Source organism: Manacus vitellinus, unplaced genomic scaffold (assembly GCF_001715985.3).
Source record: "Manacus vitellinus isolate BGI_N305 unplaced genomic scaffold, ASM171598v3 scaffold_35_pilon, whole genome shotgun sequence".
Lineage (NCBI taxonomy): Eukaryota > Metazoa > Chordata > Aves > Passeriformes > Pipridae > Manacus > Manacus vitellinus.
In genome coordinates, this window is record NW_021940498.1 from 1,604,734 (window position 1) to 1,621,363 (window position 16,630).

Here is a 16,630-nt window from a genome sequence, read left to right on the forward strand (position 1 = left end):
CCTGCTGGATTCAGAGATTACCTCTGTGTGCCATTCAGGAACAATACTGGGACAGGAAACACGAAGGAGTGAGCAGGGAGAATCAGACCTGATCACCCTCAGTGTACAGCAAAGTGTCAGCAACACAGGGAGGGGAATGCATTTCAGACAGCTCTCTCACAGGACCTGTCTCTCTATAGCATGTGAGAAACACTTGACAAGCCTTATCCCTAGCCTATCCCAAAGCCATCTGTGAGCTAGACCTGTATTATTAACACCTTTTTTTGGACACTTCTATGATGAAGTCCTTGACAATTTCACTGGCATAAAATCAACATGACTTTACATAATAATGCTTCATGGAAATTACTCCAGAAAGAAAAAAAAATCCAAACACAAAGTGATATTCTCCCTCCGATGAAATTCCATCACAGATATAATACTGCCAGGCAGGAGAGGGAGAAACAACTCCAGAAACATTTCCAGTTTCACAGAAGGCCTTTCAATAAAGTTAGAAATATACCAGAAGGTTACTGAGCTGCTGTGGATATTTACTGTGCACTGCATGTCCTGCATCCTGCACTAACCACCAGTGAGGATTCAGCCCTCTTGGAAAAGGATTGCCCTCTTAACTTCAGAATGAGAGTGTCCACACAGGACACGCCTCCAGAGGTAGCCTCTGCACAGCACTGTCCCTGTGTAGACTGGCTTTCAGTCTTGTGACTGAAGGGGGAACTAAATCAGTGGGAGAAGAATGATTAGATTAGAAAGAGTTGCCAGCACTGTGTTTTAGTCCCTGGACTGCTTTCGTGTCACGATCTGCATTCGCTGATGCACAGGGACCACTGGGCAGTTATGTTCTGGGTGGGAGATATCCAGCCTAGGAAGGATTCCCGGAGGGATACCCACCAAAGCCTGTGTGCAGCAAGCCAGGTCTCAGATTAGCAGAGTTTCTGTGCAAACCTCACTCTCCTGCCACTGGTTCTTTGAGACCAGCCTTTATCAAAGCCACGAGGCATCTCTGATTCCCCCTCCTCGCTGGGGCATTCCCAGTCTGCAGGAATCAGAGGCTCAGCTAAACACATACATGAAATACAAGACTTTCAGACACTTGATATGTCAAAAGCAGTTTTGAGAAAGGCCCAAATGCTTGTGCATCTGACTGTGTGTGTGGAGGGAGGTGGTGGCAGGGTAGCCTTAAAAAAAAAAAACTCTCTTGACAGGCAGGTTATTCTCTATTGATCAGTAAGGGGGCATGTAAAATCCCCCTGGGGAGCATTTGGTGCCCTTTGGGACATGGTTGCAGCTGTGCTGGGCCCCTGGTCCGAGCCAGCAGAGCAAGTTCTGTGTTCTTTGAAGAGGTGGAAGACCCTGCTCTACACGAGTTCTGCTTTTTTTCTGGATTAAGCTTGAACAAGTCAGAAAAATGTCCTTCGTCAGCATCTTGCATGGAAAAAGCTTTTCAGGGTCTGGCTGGTGTAACTGTGGGGCAACCCTGTCTCTTTTTGTTTAGGGGAGGCTTATACCGTAGTATGTTATCTGTGGGAGGACGTGTGGAGGAACAGTAGTAGCAGCAACTGGAAGGGACTGTGCGAAGCCGGCAGCGAATGCATCCTGTCGGCATGGGGAGGGTGGCACGGGGAGAGGCTGAGAATGGAGAGGGAGGAATGAGATCCATGGTCTTTAAAGGAAAAACAACGGGAAAGCAGGTTTGAAAATAGAAAGATTAAGCTGGAGGGGGTGGGAGAGACGAGAAAAGTAGGTGAAGAAAGAAGAGGGGGAAAGGCAGAGAGGCAGTGGGGAAGACAGAAAGTGACACAGAAAGGGGGTGGAGAAAAAGAGAGGAAGAGAGAGAGAACCACATTAAAGGAATAAAACGAAGCAACTGAGAAGAACAAGGAGTCCAACTTAACTACAAAAAGGGAAAGTGTTAAAGCAAGGGAAGGAGACTGAAGACAAGATACTGGAAATCAGGTAAGTAACCAGGAGGGGGAAATAATAGAACTGTAGAAGTGTCGATGGCAGATCAAGTTATTAAACTCAAGGGGAAAGCAGCGTAAGGGAAGAGATGGATTTGGAGAGGCAGGAAAAGAAGGTTGGCCAAAAATAACTTAAGAAATTTACTTTTCCTTTAATTTTCTCCTCAGAACATTCCCACTACTAGCTAGATTTGGGACATTTTAAAAATTAAACTGTGTTTGCCACAGGCAGCTACAGAAATGACGAGTAACCTCCCTGTGATGAACATGGATACCAACAGATTTCAATGTACAGGAAAACAGCATAACAGCCCCAAATATCCTCAGACAAACTGCAGTTTCTGTCAGATCCCATTTCAGCATGATGTCAACCTGCTCAGGGGACGGTGGTGAAGGGAACTCTTACCTAAGAGAGGCTCTCAGGGTAAAAACACTTTATCAAGTGTCTGCACGAACCGCCCGTATTCTGAAGCGCGCAGGACGGTGTCAAAATGTTGCCGTTTCTTTTGCTTGAGAATACTGTGTCCTGGCTGGTCTGTGACACCAAGTCTGGGAATGTAACTCAATGTAGAGAAGTGCCTTGCTCGTATCTCCCAGCCACCCGCACCGCGCGTGCCGCGAGGGGAATGCCTTTCTTCTCCATCCCGACACTGCCCATGGCAGCCTCAGCAAAGAGGCACACAGACCTAAAGGGACAAATGTCCTCTCTCACACTAGCAGCTGCTGCTTCTTTTTATTTGCCTTCCTAACTTTTCCCCCCCCTTTTTGTACTTGTAGTAATTGTTCAGTTACATTTCCATGATTTGACACTGCTAGCGTTGCCACTGAAGATTTCAGAGAACAGCCCAGCTTGAAAATATGGTACCTCTATACACTCACCTGGAAAGAAGCAACCTCAAATACTGTAAAGGTTGCCTGCTAATTGCCTCTTCTGATTGTGGTGTCTCCTTTGATTTCCTAAAGGGTTATTTGACTGTCCATTTGTCATGTGTAATGAGCTTTGTGGCACTCTGGTTTTTACATCTCAGGTAAACTGAGGCAGTGCCTCTATCCCTGAAGTACTGTAAAAAATCTTTAGAGGACCATATAAGTAGCTTTTCTGGACAAATCTCAGCTAAAAAAGTCACGGGCTGCATGAACCTTAAGCATTGAACTCTTTTTCTGTGCTAATAAACCCACCAAAATTCCTTGGTGAAGCAGTGTGTGTGAGAGTTTTTCCCTGCTGCTGTCTATGTGATCCTCTGTTTAAAGAACTTAATGCATGTAACATATGTGTGCATATGTGTGTGCAGCTAGGAGTGGGTTAAACAGCTATTCAGAAGCCTCACGGGCTAAAAAACTCTGCATTTCCTGGTATTTTTCAAAATCTACTCTGAGAAGAGCACACATTTCTAACTTTGTTCCCCTTTTCCTTGGGAGCAGAACAGTAGTTTAGGAGAATTCCCGAGGCTTCAGGGTTTAAAATACTCATCAGGCTCCCGGTCGCTTGGGAACTATGTTAAGTATTCCTGCTACTATAAGTATTTGGGGTTGTTGTTTTTTTTCCACTCAGCAGTATGTAGTATCACAACATTTTAGTATTATGGGCACTAAAAATTTAAACCTTGACAGAAAAACACAGAACTTCATACCTTAGCCCCTCTTCTCTTTTTGACCTTCAGGCAGATTTCACACATTCCGAACGTTTGCCCGTTTTCTGACTTATCTTCCAGCATTGAAAATAGACAAGGAGGAACAAGTAATTCAGCACTGTACCAGGTCATTAGGGAGCACATTTTGGAGGCTGCTCCATACATAGGGTGCTGTCGCTTAAAATTAGAAATAGTTCCCGGGAGGCATCAGAGATTTTTCAGTCTTTGGGCTAAGAACTCATAAAGAGGAGGTGGGGGAGAAATCAATTTTACTGCTATCTATAAGCAACTCAGAGATCTCCATGGACAATACTCAACTCTTCCCTGAAACAAAGGAATATTCCTGCCACACAGTACATAATGAGCAGAGAGATGCACACCCCTAAGTCTCTCTAGTGCATCTTCAAAGGGAGGTCAGGGGATTTTAACATAAGAATGAAGGGGTTTACACTTACGTTTCAGTCTTTCTTTATTTTTTATGTCACTGTGGACGTGCCTTGGGAATGGTTGAGAATTTCCATATGGAACTCCTGTCCCTTAGAAGCAGAAAAGCTGAGGGGTGCTTTGGTCAGGGCACAGGGGTGCTCAGGAAGTGAAGCATCCTGGCAAGGGTGACCGCTGCAGAGTCCAGGGTCTCCAGATGCATTCAGGTGTCTGCTGAAGAAGGGAGAGAATAGTGAGATGGGAGAAAAACTGTCTCCAGTTTATAATCAGATAAAGCTATCCAAGAGGACTGGGGTTAATTCCTGCTTCTTACTCCAGTTTCCTCTGTCACGACGGGTCAAATCACTTAAGCTACACCAATGTGCCCTCAGTGGTTTCTCCTGACTTCTGGATATCTGACTTCTAGATGTGGTGCAACTGGTGGAAGTGATAAACTCTCCCAGTCCAGCATAAACCAGACAGAGCTCTGCTTTGAATACACATTATATAGTGCTAAGTACATTGGAAAGAAAAAACAGATTAGCAATATCACCAAACAGCTTCCAAAACTAATGAACAGTTTTTATCTTAATCTCTCACTGCCTTAGTTCCTCAGCTGGAAAGTAGATCTAATGCCATCTCCTCACCTCTGGGTGGTAATGAAAATAAGTAGATTTATATTTGTGAAGCAATCAGATACTGTTGTGCTGAAAGCCATAGGAAAACCCATGAGGAAACTAATAATTCTGTCTTTAGAACTGGACTTGAATAATGTACAGTAAATGAGGCACAGGCCACCCACTGAACAATGAGGAGAAAACAAAACATTGAATAGCTGCTGTTCAAGAAAGCCCCAGTCAGGCTGGCACAGAACAAGGCAAGCATCCTGTGCAAAGAATGAGGTGACAATGTGAGGATGTGGTTAGAGACTCGTAGCTAAGAGGCACAGGCACAAAGAGATTGAATTAAGATTACTGAGAACAGTAACCCTGCACTCCCTAACTCCCTACTGCTGGGCCTTGCCAATTTAATACTAGTTAGTTTCAAAGGTTGTGTGTATATGTGTGCACATATATGTGTACGTACATACACTGAGTACAAAAAATAATCCACTCACAAGCTATAGTGAGACTTCACCCTGAACGTGAAGTTAAATACTTGAGGCAAGGATGCAGCAATGAGGCTGGAGTGTGAAAAGAACCCTACAGATTTTTGGAAAGAAGGAAGAAATGAGATTTGACAAGGTAGTAATAAGTGGAAAATAGATAGTCACTGAAAATTTCCCCTTTCTGAGGCTTGAAAGCGTTAGCAACTTGGGTGCTGAAGAGAGTTAACTGGTCAAAACTGCCAAAAAACTGAGGCAAGGCTCTCCCCAGGGGGAAAGCTTGACTGTAGGAGAGCAATGGAGAACTGACAGACAGGGTCTCTCACTGGGGTAAGAGGAAGGAAGGAAGAAAGGATGGGAACAGTCTGAATGAGAGCTCTCTCCTTTTCCCACTACCTCTCCGGTCTGTTTTATTTCAACACTATAACAAGTTGTGTCTCACGCAGTCTCTGAACCAGCCTAAATTCACATGGGCAGGTTTCACTGCTGCCATGTTGCACCCAGTGTGGTGCCTGCCATCACTGCACGTCTCCTTGTACCCACTGACTAAGCAGTGCTTCAGATCAGCTCCTCTCAGCAGAGCTCAGGAACAGCTTGACTACAGCAGCTCCCCAAATTTCTCTGCATGTTTCTGTTTTCCAGAGCTCCCTATGCCCTGTTTGGCTGTCCCCTCACCCGTATTTAGCCTGGTTTAGCCTGCCCAATTTAGCATGATCTGCAAATTCATATGGGTTTGCTTCTCTCTGCAAACACAAAGACACTGGAAAGAGCACCAAGTTTGCAGCATTTACATTAGAGAGAGAATTTATGAGGTATTTTTCTAGCAAAAAGCACATTTAGCTTATCCCAAGTCCAGCTTTGTCATATGTGTTGGGGTCTCTAAGGCCCCACATTTCTCTAAGGCAAAGGGAGAGAATCCCAAGAGAGTCAGAAGGTGCTCTCTGCATGCTCTGTGTAAGCCTGGATACCACTATCATGCAACTATTTGATGCAGGCTTTTCAAAGACAGGGGGGTAGATTCATTCCTCAGCTTGACTCAACTGAGTTCAAGGTCTTTTCTGTTCTTGGTCTCCCATGATTACATCAGGCAGAGCTTAGCCCTAATATTTGGATATTTGAAAGTACAGTGGGGGAACAGCATTAGATGTCCTGGATAGACAACTAATAAAAATTCAACTGACCGGGAGTCTGCAGCTTCCACCACCACTTGAGATGAAAATATTCTACATATTATTATCACCCGTGTGTGTAACACATCCCTGGTGTACACACGTGAAGGTGATGAGTGACTTCCCCGTGCCTGTGTCCCTGTGTGCGTCAGGGTTGTGTGTGGGAGGTGACAGGTCACTCAGCTCCCTTATCTTCTCACCCACTCTGTTTTTTGTGAACTCCGAGATTTTCCACATTTGGAGAGGAGGGGGAAAGCACACCCTGTCAGGGAATAACAAGCTGTCTGCAGCTACAAGTAGGGCCAGTGGTCTGGATACCAGTGTGACCCTCCCAGAAACTGCAGAGAACTCGGGAGGAGCAGAAAGATAAGCAATGTTGGATGTCTGTCCTCTAGGACAGGAGCTGTTAACACAGAGCTGTTCCTCTCTGGTGAGATTCGAGCACTGGGGTCAAAATCACTCTCCCTGATACTGGTTCAGCACAGGACTTTGAACCCAAGGAACTAGAAAGGAACCTATCCAGACATGTCTTTTTTTTCTTTTTCTTTTAAAAGCATAAATAAGTACAGAACTATTTAGTCCAGATTCATGTGCAGATCAAATTTGGCTAAAGAACTGGCCTGTTTCAGGCAGACACTTATGATAAGAACATGCATGAATATATGAAGCCAGAGGGATGGTACTTGGACAAAAATGCCTAATAGGTCATTGCTTGTCTATTGTACACCCATATGAAAAAGCCAAACAGTGAACAAAAAGATACCTGCTGAGGTGGGCTTTAGCATCAATCTGTGTCACAAAACTATGAAAAGCCTCTGGAATTCAAAGCATCACACCCACACTGGACATTGCATTTCTAACTTTATTCATCTTTTAATGCTGTAAGCCACATGTCCCCAAAATGCTTCCTGACCAGGTCCTGGCAACAAAGGAACTCTGTGTACATACATTGTAAAGGCTGCTACTTCCTTTTTGGGCACTGACCATGGCTGTGGGCTCTGCCAGAAATAACAAAATGTTTGCCTATTCAAAAAGTACCAAAACCAACTCCCACAAAAACAACAAATCAAAACAAAAAGCCCCCTGGTTCTGCCAGGTGTACCTGCTATAGACAGGCAGCACGAGAGGGTTTTCTTTCAGGTAACCAAGCCAGTGCTGTCCTGGGGCACAGCAGAGAAGGGATGTGGTCTGTAGAAGCGGATGTGGTCTGTAGAAGCAGACGTAAAAAGCAGATGTAAAAGCAACGTTGTGTTGCTGTCACGAGGTTTAAGAGGCAGTGCTGCATAGAAAAAAGGGCACAAGTTTGCAAGTGACAACTCCTGATCTCTGTCCCCAGATTGTCTCTAACACAGTGACCTCAAAAAAGCAGTTCATCCTTTCTGTTGCAGTGACCATCATCTGCAAGATAGAGAGGACAGCATCTGCACTGCATGGGATGCTGTGAGGCTCGACTACTGCTGACAGAGGGCTGGAGACCCTTAAGTGAAGTAGCATTAACCAACCTCCAGTTCAGAGCTGAAAGTGTTCTTCCTAAGCGTCTACAGGTGTGAAAGGACAGTTTTGTAGTGTGGGCTCTGCTCATGTATGGCTCCAGCCTGACAGGTGAAGCCTGTCACACAGGGGAAAAGATCTCTGCCCACATACCCCCAGGGTGGACATCCATTGTGCCATGTGCTGGCCTGGACCTCCTGTGAGATAACACAGCTGGAGGAGGGAAAGCCACAAGCAGTTCCTAGGCACTGCCCATGCCACAGCTGGCCTGGATGCTCTACTGCAAAGGGCTGTCACTGCTCACTTGCCCAGCACCCAAAGGGGACGGCTGCCTCCCCATTTGGCAGCTTGGAGGGGATGCACTTATTGCAGGGTCTCCACACACAGCTGCGTGTCCTGAGTGTGAGCCTCTTAAAACATCCAGGGCCCCAGCCCTCCAGCGTGTTGGGAAATCTCAGTAGCTATCAGAGACACGCATTTGTATCCTATCGAGCAAATCATGCACAGAGACTGGGCAGAATTAAAATGGCTTTGAATTCGATACTTTCCCCCTCCCTGGGAACTGTGCTTGCCTCACACAAAGGAGCCTTCCTCGGAGAGCCTCTCCACGTGCCCCTGGGACCTGCCAAGGGGAAGAGGTGAGCCCAGCGAGGGAGAGCAGAAACAGTGTTATAATCAGACTCTCCACTTTATTTTAGAAACATTCTGCAGAGATGGCGACCTCCTGTCACCTTCCTTGTGGGAAAAGCTAGCGTGAAGTGTCGAGCTCAGCTATTTATATCACCGCTGATAGTCTCGCCTGTCTTCTAAAGGGGGAGAAACTTTCTCCCTAACAACCCCTAGGGAAATAAACTCATATAAAAATGATTGCACAGGAACAGCCCTCCTGGCTCTCTGGTGTGAATTTCCTAGCTGTTCATCAAGCCCTGGCTAGTTCCAACCAGAGTAAGTGTGCTGGCTGGGGCAAGCAGCAGTGATGTGAAGTGCTTGCCTGTCCTTCAGAGCATGTGGCATCACACCAAGAGGATGGGAAAAGCTGCTCAGGGGGCAACGGACACTTCTCTTCCCACAGATAAATGTGGTGCAAAAACAGGAATGGCAGAGAGCAGGCAGTGGCTGTGAGCAGTGTGAGCCAGCCCGGCGTACCAGCAGGTGCTGTCCCCACTGGGGTATTTTTATCGTGGAATTTGGCAGTCACAAGGCAGCCCGGAGCTGAGCAGACTCCAGGCTTGGCCTGTGGTGTGATACTCAGTTTTCCCCAGCTTTAGTAGCATTCCAGGTGATGATTAAGCTGGGTCTGTGCCAAGCTGCACTGGTCTTTGTCGCACGCGCGTTTCCCGGTGCCAAGATCCCATGACTGAGCACAGCTCCGGTGTTGATCCAGCAGGAAGCTGTCAGCCAGAAGCATGGCAGAGCAGCAGCACAGCCCACAACTGCACATGAATATGCATGGCCCTGCTGTCAAGGCTCTCTTCTATCAGGTGCTGAGACCCCACAAAGATACCCAGAGGTATTTTTTGCCGAGTCACACCAGAGCGCGACCAGATTTACCCAACCGAGCCCAAACTAGGAATATAAAAGGCTGCAGATGCTCAGACACTGAGAGGTCAAAGCATTCGAGGGCAACAGTAGTCTGGGAATGAGGAAAGAGAACTATATGGAAAATTCCCAAGAATAGTAAAGCCCTGAGGAGAAAGGCTGGGTCAGTGGCAGCTCTGCATAGCCAGGAAAAGCTGTCAGGAAGGTGACAACGATCCCTTCTTTTCTTGCTGGCAGCAGAGAGATAGATGTTCTAGAAGACCCTTGGTCTGGCACTCCAAGAATAGCTCGGCAATAACTATCAAATATCTAAGCCAAAAACACTGCTCTAGGAAGGAACGTCCTTCTCTTGGTTTCCAAAACCCATTCTCCTGTGGCCACCCACTCCCTTGCAGCAGCCACCTCAGCTCTCTCTGGGGCTGTAGCAGGATGATCAGGAGGCATCTCTGGGCAGTCCCTCCTTTAGACAGTCTGTGGAGGGGAAGACAGAGGAAATGTCCCTATTGTCTAGCCTAAGCCTCATGACTGTCAGCTTTGGATCCTTCTGATTTACAGCCTCTTAAAAAATTCTGTGCGTGTGTGAGACAGGTGAATTACTGTTCTTCTCTCATTCATTAACATTTTTTATTTCTGGACTCCTCCTGCGCTTACTTTTGCTTTACTTTGTGTTCTGCACATTCTGATTTTTACAATTTGCAAGTGCCTAGGTTTAGTGGCCTTCCCTGAGGAACACAAGCCATAGTAAAACCCCAAACAACCTGCACACAGTAGAACTGATGGGAAGAGGGGCTTAGTTTGTGACTGTACATCCCTGTGGCAGGAAGGAACACTCAGCCTTTGCAAAGCCATTTTTTGCCCTTTTTTGTGCTAAAAACTGTGTTCATTTTTGTGCTAAACAGCGAGGTGAGACAAGAAAAGGCAGCTGCCAGCTAACAACAGCAGGAGCACTAGGGGCACCTGAAAACAACATAAATTCACCTGGATAAATGAGGACACCCACCACTGTCCATGCTGTCTTGTAAGAAATATTCCACGCATACAGTTGTGCTACAGCATAAAGACATTGATTGGACACACCTATATATTGAACTTTAGGTAGCTGGTTGCCTTGTCTGCACTCTGGGGGGAAAAAGAGCAAACATACTGATTTCAGCACCACAGGCTGTAAATATTTCCCATCACTGATTTATCTGCCTGTATTGAATCCCCTGGTGCTCCTGGAATGGAGCCATATGCTAATTTCTCCAGAATGCAGTTACTGCACTAAAGCTATTTCAGAAGGTAAGACAGACCCACTCACTCACCAGTTTTCACCAGTGCAGACAAGAGGAGCCAGAAAGACCAGCTGATTTTCTGTGTTACTGCTCCTCCAGCTCTGGGCTGGCAGCAGATGAAACATTCTTCATACGCCAAGGAGCCACCAGGATCTGCATCAGCATGATTGCAGCACGCCTGCCAGAGCAGGACAGAGCCAAAGCCCATCCTTTGCTTTCTGGTATGTCCCTTCTCCCTCCTCACACAGCCTCTGACAGCTGGTGGGGCAGCAAGTGGCCACCTCCCTGTCTCCTTACCCGGGCAACTCTCACCTTTCCACAAGGCAGCCCTCAGAAGCACCAGGAATTTAAGGATTCAACTTTTGATCTTTTGCCCCATCCATCCTTGCAGATGGACACACAGCACATGAACAAGCAATGGCATAAATCACCGTGTGTGCTGCTACATTAAATGACATCACTCACACAACCAGAGGAGGGAATGTTGCTTCCCCAAAAAGTCTGTCTCTCTGTTCTTCAGCTTTTGCTCACAGGGAAATCTACACAGTATTGCTGCAGTAAATTTTCAGCTTTTAACAGTGTCTACTCTCCACAGACGTTCTTTGCACCATAAAAATAATTGGCTCTTAAAGGCAGGACAAGGGACAATAAAGAAGGAGAGTTAACAATTTGGTCCCTACGGCTTCGGGTTTTACCTTGACTAGAGCTTTTAATATTTCATTATGATGATTATTTTTACATTTACTTATTAAAATGCTGTTTTCCAAAAGACTGACTGTGAGAGAACATGATCTCCAAGGTAATACTGAACATTTTATAGCACCTAGCCCTTAAAGCACAAGGGAGAGCTTTGCAGTGCCCTGGGAAGGCAAGTATGGGGAGTATAACTGGATCAAATGATTGCTCAAGCACTCCCACAGAGCCCCACAGAAGATGGATTAAACCCATTGCTACCTTTTTATGCATGAGGTTAAGTAACTTGTCCAAAAACAGTCTGTCAGAGTCAGAAACAAACCTGGAGCAGGCTGTCCTGCATCTTCACTTTGCAATCTTACTGCCAGTCCACCAAACCTTTCCTCTCATCAGACCGCCTACCAACAGCACTTCCCAGGAGTTGCTGATCCTTGGGAGGCACTTCAAAGGAGGTTTTTTTTTTCCTTTGTCTGTGTCAATTGAACTGTGAATTTTGCCTCAGAACTTCAGAAGAGAGGAAGGAGTGAGACCAACCATTTAGATTTTGCAGTAGTTCCCTCTCAGAGAGGCACGAGAGGGTGGCAGAGGATTAGGTTTGCAGGACTGACACAGCTCCCCAAAACATCTGAAAATTGAAAACTAAACACTTGCAGCTGGAGACACTGCAAAACCAAAGCAAAACCCATGGACAGGGGCAGGTGGGCAACAGAAAGGTTTTCTCTGCATTTCTCTCAGTGGTGGCATCGAGCTCATAGGTGAAGCTCAGAGCTGTGAGCACTTCACATTCCAGCTGTTGGTGCAGGCATTACACAAAGGCAACATATGAAAGTGCCAGCCCAAGCTGTAGACTCCAGTCCTAACTCCCAGGGGATCAGCCCACTAAGGATTCCCCAGAGCACAGTTTGCAGACAAATGAGTGCTGCTTTAACTACGCAGTCCACAGAGGATGCAACATGCAGACCACAGTGAAAGGACTTTCTGAACCAAGAATACATCTGGCTCACCCTCAAGGTTTTGGCAGCCCATTTATTAGGTTGCAGCTGTGCTTTGCAAAAAAAAGATCACTTTTTGTCGCAGTAGCTGAATTAAAAAACAAACAAACAAACCCAACACGTTGTTTTCAGTGGGTATGAAACAGAGTTTTCAGCAAACCAGACCTCATTCATTTCAGGTCAAATGAAAACATTTCTTGTGACACAAAACAAACCATTTCACTCCATGCATTATCAGCTGGGCAGTCCCTAACCCTCCTTAGAACCACTCTCTTCTGTTTGCTCCCGCAGAGGCTGTGTCCAATTCTCAAGACTTCTCACCCCTCCCGGTGAGCAGAAATGGGGGACTGGAGTTTCCTGGGAGAGTTCCTCGAGGAGGTCCACAAACACTCCACAGTGGTGGGGAAGGTCTGGTTGACCGTGCTCTTCATCTTCCGGATGCTGGTGCTGGGCACGGCGGCCGAGTCCTCCTGGGGGGACGAGCAGTCTGACTTCATGTGTGACACCCAGCAGCCTGGCTGCGAGAACGTCTGCTACGACAAGGCTTTCCCCATCTCCCACGTCCGCTTTTGGGTCCTCCAGATCATCTTTGTCTCCACCCCGAGCCTGGTGTACATGGGCCACGCGATGCACACAGTGCGCATGGAGGAGAAGAGGAAGATGAAGGAGGCAGAAATGGAGGCCCGAGAGATGAAGAACAGTGGTGACACATACTACCAGCAGAAGTGCTCCGTGCCAGAGAAGGCTGAGCTGTCTTGCTGGGATGAATCAGGAGGCAAAATCATACTCAGGGGCAGCCTGCTGAACACCTACGTCTACAGCATTTTGATCCGGACTGCCATGGAAGTGGCCTTCATTGTGGGACAGTACGTCCTGTACGGGATCTTCCTGGAGACCCTGTACATCTGCCAGCGGGCACCTTGCCCCCACCCCGTCAACTGCTACGTGTCCCGTCCCACGGAGAAGAACGTGTTCATCGTCTTCATGCTGGCTGTGGCCGTGCTCTCCCTGTTCCTCAGCCTGGCCGAGCTCTACCACTTGGGCTGGAAGAAAGCCAAGGAGAGGTGCTCCCGCTCCTACAAACCCAGCCCCAGCACGGCCCCCACCAGGCTGGAGTCTGCCCCACAGGCAGAAAGGGCCCAGATGTACACTCCCCCGCCAGATTTTAACCAGTGCTTGTCAGGTGCCAACGGGAAGTTCATCAGCCCCTTCAGCAACAAGGTGGCCTCCCAGCAGAACACCGCCAACTTCGCCACCGAGAGGGTCCACGGCCAGGAGGATGCTGCTGGTGAAGGGCCTTTCATGAAGTCCAGCTACGTGGAGAGTCCGGAGGTGGCCAGTGAAAGCGCAGCGCCCTCCTTCCCCGAGAACTACTTCAACGAGAAGCGCCGGTTCAGCAAGGCCAGCCGTGCCAGCAGCAAGGCAAGGTCGGATGATTTGTCTGTGTGACCTGTCTCCAGCAGGGGTGAGGAGAAGGGGCAGCCTCAGCCCCCAGCAGAACTTCTGCAAAGTGGACTCCAAACTCTTGCCACTAACCTCTCTGTGTTAACACCCTCTCGCTCCTTTCCAGCGAACATCATCGTTACACTGCAGACAGCACCTCTCACAGCTTAAGGCAGGGACAGCCACTGGGATACAGGCACTGAAGAGAGGCACCAATCTCGGGATGGGAAGCCCTCAGACGTATTTTTGTCATGGGACCCACAGGGATGAGAGGTTCCCATCCTTAGCCTGGTAGAGCACAGGCCAGCAGCCTCCTGAGCTGCCCAGTGGGTATCCACCCAGACACTGTATTCAACAGACTGACTGGACCTCAAACCCCTCACATCTTCTTTGGTCTCTAGTCAACATTTGCAACATCAGCTTGGCAATTATACTGAGTTGAAGCTTCTCTCACCTGCAGGGAGCAGAAACACACCAGTCGGCTTTCTGAAAGAAAGACTTTCTCATCTGCTTTTTTCTGGCCCTTTCTAACCTTCCCTTTCTCTACCTGAGCCCAGATATTTTATACCAGTTTACCTTACACGATAAATCCTACTTGAATTTTTTGACACTGTGTATATAGCAACTCTTCACCATTAATAAAGACATCTGTGCTCCCCCCAGCACAGCTGCCTCATGCCTAACATTGGAATCCCTTCCTCATTCCCAAGTCAGGGCAGCAGACTGGCCCCAGGGAAATCACTTAGATGACCAGTTGATGAAGACCAGGGAATTTTCCCAAGATACTTATGTCATCAATTCTAAGCAAGACATCCATTAACAGAAAGACAGACTCTCCTGTGAGAACAGATATCTTCCTAGTAGAAAAGAGGAATTACCATGTGGAAACAAAGTGAGTTCCCCCTTTTTAAACTCATCTTTCAAGCAACCTGAATGCTGCTGAAAGGGTGCTGCCAGCTGCCCACTTGAGAGAAAAGCATCCTCTGTTTATCTGGTACGGCCTGTGTCTTCTCACCAACCTACCAAAACACTTCATCATCTTTTGCAAGGAGCAAGAGGCTTCTCCAGGTCCTGCACATCATGCACATCGTCGTCTTGGCTGCTCTCCCAAGCCAGTCAGCACGAGTCATTTGTCCTCACAGCAAGTCCCTGCTCTGCTATCTGGTCATCATCTCCACTCCATCCCTAGCACACGTGGCATAAGAAATCACCCATGGGCTGGGTCTTTCCACCACTGTTGCCTCTCAGGGCAACCACTGGGGCCCAGCACTGCGCAGTGAGTCTGGTGTGGGAGGTCTGTAGGCAGCTCCCATTCGATATACGAGATAGGTTTTACCAGAGCTGACATCCCTCTGGTAAAGCTACCTGCTAAACAGAGTTAAGCTGCTCCCTGCTGTTTACCCTTTCAGGCACGGGCCACAGCAGGGTTCCCAACACTGGACTGCACGAGCCAGTGGCCAGGGACCAGCTTAGGAGGGGACCGAGCCATTCCCTCTCTTAGGGCCACTGAAAGGCATTGTGAGTCATTGCTCCTGATACATAGTTAGCTTTGGTACAGTTCCCTGTACACATACATACATGCTCACACACTCAGAGGGGGGAAAACCATTTTTTTTTCTGTTTGTAAGTTTTTATATATTTGTATTTTTTAATCCTGAAAAGGCCCGTGTGTTCTCCTTAACATGTGTTTTTAGTCAATCGTGTCTAGGTTTCTCCTAATAAAGTTCTAACTCCATCTCTCCTTGTTGATGTTTCTCCTCTCACGTGGCTGAGAACGAGCTCTAGCATCGATCAGGCTGCCCGCCAGCCTCTGCTGCTCAGAGATCACAAAAATTCCCATCGCCCAGAGTGGTAGGAATGAGGGGAGGGTTTGGCCAGGGGGATAAATAATAAACATTGGGAAATGATTGATTGACTGGCTAACAGAAACCCCCTCCAGCTCCCCTGCCTGCCTTTGCATCACCAAGGAAGACTGGGAAGAGCTGGTCAGAGGGCAGAGCTTCCATCCTCTAGCAATGGAAACGCTCGACCCTTGCATCTCCTGGCACATCTCTGCACCCAGAGAGGTCACCTGTGATGGGAGGCCAACTCAGCAGGGAGAGGGCAGCAAAACCTGTGCCCCAAGCATCTGATTGCTTTTCCATGAAGTAACAGAGCCCTGATGTCTTTTTAAGAGACAAGGTCATGAGAGACATTGAAAATCCACTGCTAACCATCTCTGCAGCGTTCCTGTGGGTACTCAAATCTCTTAAGAGACAGTTGCCCAGCCCACAGAAAATCCCTTTCTTCCCCCAGCTATGCCTCTTCTCTGAACTTCATCCTTTGCTCCCACTTTGCAACTTTCACAGGCTCTTTCCTTCTGACCTTGCATCCCCCTGTCCACCCAAAGGAAGTGCCTTTCCTCCCTTTCTCCACACGACCTCCCACCCCTTGGGACTCTACAGGCTGGGAAGCTGGAGACCAGTAAGGTACTGGGTCCCAGGAAGGAGCCTGAGAGGGGGCATAAAGAATGAATTCAGAATTCAGTGAGAACACTGAGACAAGGATCTTTAACTGTGTTAGAAACTACAGGGACCCTTTGAGACTGGTCTGGGGATTTTCAGCCCAGAAGTGAGGATACCATCTGAGCTCCCACAGCCACAAAACGCCACGAGAAGGCAGGATTAGGCTGCAGGCCTTGGGTGTTTAATTGGCATTTGCATGGCCCTGAGCATGCCTATCCCATAGGGTGCCACCTTGATGGGAGAGACATGCAATGAGGAAGTCAAGGAGCACTCCCCTTGGAAAACTTGGCTATTGAGTGATATTGCTGTTTAGTAGGGCCACTCAAGCATGAACCCAGGCCTTGTTTAATAAACTGTTCTTTGTTTAAAACAAGCAGTAGCCCAAACTTTAAAAACTCTGAGCTACAG

General features: G+C 47.6%; 1 protein-coding gene across 1 annotated transcript; it reads left to right on the plus strand.

The window, feature by feature from the left end:
* Window positions 1-1,383: 1,383 nt before the first annotated feature.
* On the plus strand, window positions 1,384-15,057 carry GJA5 (gap junction protein alpha 5). The gene is made up of 2 exons (XM_018077141.1): window positions 1,384-1,953; window positions 12,567-15,057. The coding sequence occupies exon 2, from the start codon at window positions 12,615-12,617 to the stop codon at window positions 13,722-13,724; it is 1,110 nt and encodes a 369-aa protein (XP_017932630.1). The 5' UTR covers window positions 1,384-1,953; window positions 12,567-12,614; the 3' UTR covers window positions 13,725-15,057.
* Window positions 15,058-16,630: the final 1,573 nt, after the last annotated feature.